General features: G+C 36.3%; 1 protein-coding gene across 2 annotated transcripts; it reads right to left on the reverse strand.

The window, feature by feature from the left end:
* Window positions 1–343: 343 nt before the first annotated feature.
* On the reverse strand, window positions 344–3,442 carry LOC125659994 (uncharacterized). 2 transcript variants are annotated; one of them, XM_048891836.2, is made up of 2 exons: window positions 3,042–3,442; window positions 344–1,099 (listed from the first exon to the last, which is right to left on the reverse strand). In XM_048891836.2, exon 2 carries the CDS (start codon window positions 1,091–1,093, stop codon window positions 410–412), a length of 684 nt encoding a protein of 227 aa, XP_048747793.1. In that variant the 5' UTR covers window positions 1,094–1,099; window positions 3,042–3,442; the 3' UTR covers window positions 344–409. The 2 variants fall into 2 exon arrangements, with proteins under 2 accessions (XP_048747793.1, XP_048747792.1); XM_048891835.2 differs by having other exon boundaries at window positions 2,994–3,439.
* Between the last annotated feature and the right edge of the window lie 1,791 nt (window positions 3,443–5,233).

Below are 5,233 nucleotides of genomic sequence, written 5' to 3' on the forward strand. Positions count from 1 at the left end.
TGAAGTTAGAAGAGGTGGTGGTACTGTACTGATTTTAGGAGGGGTGGTACTGTACTGATTTTAGGAGGTGTGGTATTGTACTGATTTTAGGAGGGGTAGTGGTACAGTACTGATTTTAGATGGATGGTATCGTGCTCTTGTAGAATCTGACCTGTTTAATTGATAATAATAACTTTTTCTGCTGGCGATGATTCCGAAAATATTTAATGCGCGTGAACGGATATCAGTTTTTTCAACGAGAGAACGATAGGATATTACCAAGGGGAGACAACGAATCACCGTCGTTTCAAAGGATCCAGATTAATCTTTATCTATTTGAACAGGTTGTAACAAAATACAATGATACAGATTCATGTCTTTAATACATAGATCATATTATGGTCCACACTCTATGTTGCTGGTATAGTTTTCAAATTTTGCTTCTCACTTTCGTTGTGCCTTCTGCATATGATTGATAAACCATTATAGCTTTATCAACATCGCCTGAAGATTTGACAACTGATGGCTGTTCTTTGCACGCTGTGATCCATTTATGAAAGTTCTTATAATTATCATTCATTGGAATTTCGAAGCCTCTGTAATGTCTCAGAACTGGGAATCGCAAAGCAAATGGCAATAACATGATGTCCGCCATTCCCAATTTGTCACCGCCAAAATAGGTGGACGACTCCGACTTGTATTCCATTAGAGTTTTCAAATTTTGAAGCAATTCTGATTTTATTTTCTCTTGGGTGTCCTTATTTTGTTTTAGTAGCATACCATAAAAAGCGGGGATTACCTCTCGTGATATGAAGCCGCATATTATTCTTGTTTTAGCGCGTTCCATAGGGTCCAACGGGAGCAGTTTGTTGTTTGGGCCGCCATACTCATCAATAAATTCAATGCAGATGTCTGATTCGTACACGGATTTTCCATTCAACTCCAGAACAGGAACCAGACCTCTAGGATTCAGGCGAAGAAACTCCTCACTGTTACCTTTGTAGGGATTGTATTCTATGTACTCAAAATCCACGCCTTTCTCCAGAAGAGCAATCCAGGCACGTTGTGCAAAGGGACAAAACCACGCACAGTAGAATTTCAATTTGGATGTCATATCTCTCTAAAAATGAATAGAATACAGTTTACTTCATAATACATTAAGGTGCTCTATTAAAAATGATTATGGCTAATGGATGTAGTCGCATTCTACGATGTTTTAGAATTTCACAGGTTTTCAGACCTTACTTTTAAGTTTTCGGGAATATCATATCTCTGGAGCATTACATATAATTATTTATTATACATGAATATATATCGCGGTTTTCGCACAATTAATGTAAACCAATATAATATATCATTGTGGTTTTCGCATAATGTAAACCAAACTATATACACAAAATGCATCAATCTGATGAAAATATATCGAGGAGATTAGTATAAATATGAAGATTCAGGCCTAGGTTTTATAACAGAAGAATTAACATATTATCACAGGTGTTTGTTTAAGCGATATGAAATCTGTGTAAACCATATCACAATGAATTTGTTTGAGTATCCACAGTCGCACAATGAGGACATTATTTTGGGGGTTTATTATGGAACACAGTTCTTGGGAATTTTATCTTAAAATCATTTTATATTTTGCAGATTTAAAATATTTTGTAGATTGGAGAACACAAATGAAGATTCATACATGCTTAAATCCTTCATAAAATGTTCATTGTGCAAAGTAAAATTTATATGTATACATGTACTCCTCGTTTCAGAAACGAAAATGTTTAAAAGTAAAATCAGACATTCCTATAACGAGACTAATTTTCCCGCAGGGCTCATCCACAATGGGGCATATTAGAAATATTGAAGAGCTGAAGACTAGAAAGACACACATTTCAACATTATTCATGTTTCACCTGAATACAAGTTGCAAGATATACTAAAATCTTTATAATTACTATATACCAGAGATGGGATCGGGTGCCTAGGAGGAGAAAGCATCCGCTGTCGACCGGTCACACCCGCCGTGAGCCCTGTATCTTGACAAGGTAAACGGAGTTATCCATAGTCAAAATCAGTGTGCCAAGAACGGCCTAACAATCGGTATGAAACACGTCAGACTGAATTTGACCCAATGATAGGTTGTATTGGCAAACTAGATCGTTATAACGACCATCGAATTTGCAAAATGCTGACTTTAAACGAGACTGTTGGAACCCCTGCACCATCAATTTGTTTGTCAGTAGTCTGCCTCGATTATGTCCGGACATATTCACAGACAGATAGACGAACAGACAACACAGACACGATGATTCCATTGCACACCCTCCTAAACGTATGCAGTAGTCTATGTGGTAGAGCATGTCGTTATAAAATCTAAAAGAAATTGACTACGTCCAGAGAAATGAAATTCCGGCTGTAAAATGAAGTAAAATTGCCCTGTCATTGATGAAAACATCAGATTTTCATCTTTATATGGAGAATAAAGATTGTACAAATTTTCTCAGAGTATGTCCGAACAAAACCCATGTCAATAGACAGACGAACGCAGAGAGAGAGAGAGAGAGAGAGAGAGAGAGAGAGAGAGAGAGAGAGAGGAATGAGGTTAGAAATGTATACGATCATGATCTTGACATATTTGCTCCGACTTTGATCGTATTCAAATTACCTTTATTTATCAATATATAATCAATATGTATGGAGAGAGAGAGAGAGAGAGAGAGAGAGAGAGAGAGAGAGAGAGAGAGAGAGAGAGACGTGGACTCCCGTGTATAAAACTGTTGCGACAATGCATGCGATAAATTTGCATTAAAATTCCATGAGGGTTTTACTCTTGTTTAATACATTTTTAAAGAGATGTGTCTCATTTCCTCCAATGAAAGGAAAACTTTATAGAAAAGTGATGCATCCCTCTAATGGAGAGATCGTTTTGTAAAGAGATCTAGCGTTATCTGTTTATGCATTATTTTCTTTCTGAAAAAAAGAGACATCTTAGTTACAATGAAAGTTAAAATACTTACATGTTGATAGACGGAAGTTAAATTTCTATCTTGTAAAAAGGATCTTACCCCTGCCTGCAATATTATTTCGCAAACCTTTCCGTTTGTGAAAAAGACAAGTTGACAATATAGAACGCCCTATCTCATGCATTTGTAAACAACTTATCATATGGAGTCCCATGAATGTCAAAATGTACGTTTCTGATTCCTGACCAGTTAGATTCTATTTACTTTCCTCATTCTATATGCAACCTGGAGTGATTAATACATTACGATGGGGTATGTACTCAGGCATTTTAAAGTTCATAGAAAATTATACAATACAAATAGAAAACATAGAGTCCGACACTTATACGATAAAAATAAAAAAAAACTTACACAATACACACAAATGAAAAATTATACAGTAGAAAAGGAACAAGAACCCCATGACTTTAAACGTATCTTACAACGAAGATACAGCGCATCAAAATCAAAGTGATACATGTTGATGGAATTCAGAGGAGGTTGAATTTTGCTTTTTCTTGCTAATCTGGTCTGGACAAATATTTGCATTTTGATCAGGGAGGAGGAACCTAGATCTTGATTACATGATAATGATCTAAGTTCATTGCCTGGTCGTCAGTAACCCCTGTGCAAAATATGAGTTTCTAGTGTATTCTCGTCACAAAATTATGGACGTCAACAATAATTTCTGATATTTTATCAGTGTCCTTGAGGATAGTCAAATGACCTTGGTTCAGGGCCACAACATGTGTCTTTTACAAAGATGATGTCTTGAAAAATATTTCTAACTAACTTAAGGATCATAATAAGGTCATATATAATCTTTATATCAAGTATTAACCTAATATGTTGTACGGTGTGACCGTTGAGACGAGCGAAGCCCATTAACATCTTGCAACACGACTTTTATCCGCCTCTTCATTTAACGCGGGAAATATAACGCGCTTGGCGTAAACAGTTACAAATTGTGACGTCACATTAGCTGCAATGTTTTTTCTTCTTCTCTCAAACCAAGCAAAAACAAAAATTTTGAAGCTATGAGAAAGCTTGTCTGGAATTTAAAAACGTTTATGGTACTTTCTAAACAATCTAATTATTTTAATTACGGGTTTGTCAATGAAGTATACCGCAGTGACGGCGACATTTTTGCAGAAGCATTATGGGTAATACTAATCTTTTTTCAGCTGAAAAAGAGCAAATCACGTGACTCATATGTGTAATCATTGGAGCGAGCTCGTCGCGTCACTTCGCGACGCGAGCTTCGCTCGCTATAATGGCTTTTCATCGGTAACAAGGTAAGGCACTTCCCAAGCGGGAGATCACAGATCCCGTGCCGCGTCAAACTTGTACCGTTTATCAACACAGGAAGTGACGTGGAAGTCACAGGTCTTTCAGATATGACCTTAAAAACGGAGGTCTTGTGTGATGGTAGGCATTGGCATGATAAAGAAGACTGTCGTATGAAGTTCCACACACTCCAACAAATCATCATTTAAAACAATTTCTGCAATTTTCATAACACATATGGCCCATTTGTGCATAACATGTATGGCCAGACGCGAAAACTTAACCCAAAAGAATGATGGAATTTGGCTCTCAATATAACAAACTGTATTTTATTTTTATATAATTTATTTATACCTTTCTATAACTACATACAGATCTGTTGAAATAACCTTCGTTATGGAATCTTTATTTTATACAAACTTTCAACAAATCACAAATGATACCGGAATGGCAATACCTTTCAAGAATCATTAGACGATGGGCGATCGTAATTAATTACATGACGCATTTCAATTTCCTCTTGAATCTTGATCATTGCAACACAGAGATCCAGGGGAATCAAACCACTTTTTAATTTACAAACTATCAGTCTAAAGGTTTTTAAATTATAAAAAAAAAACTTATTAAAAACAAGAGCTGCCCTAACGCAACCTTTATCCAGCGGGGCACATTCAAACTGGTTCAAAATTAAAATACTGCATTTTCTAATTTCATTTTTGTATTAATTTCTAACTTTCATCAGCGATGAATGAAAATAATTTCGGTGACATTGAGTTCAAATGAATAACCTTTGGGGGTGTTCAAGTCATGCGGATGGTTTTGTCACGCTTAGCTACAGATCTGTAGCTCTCTTGGGAAATATTGGGACAGACCAGAGAGATACAAACCCACCCCACACGAAAACCATCGATTTAAGGCGCAGAAAAATGCACATGGTTGAGGCCTTAAATTGTTGTCTTCTTGCATCA

This window comes from Ostrea edulis, chromosome 9 (genome assembly GCF_947568905.1).
Source record: "Ostrea edulis chromosome 9, xbOstEdul1.1, whole genome shotgun sequence".
Classification (NCBI taxonomy): Eukaryota; Metazoa; Mollusca; class Bivalvia; order Ostreida; family Ostreidae; genus Ostrea; species Ostrea edulis.

Bases quoted from the DNA above. Each gene is read 5' to 3' on its own strand.
- LOC125659994 (XM_048891836.2), bottom strand. From the start codon at position 1,093: ATGACATCCAAATTGAAATTCTACTGTGCGTGGTTTTGTCCCTTTGCA.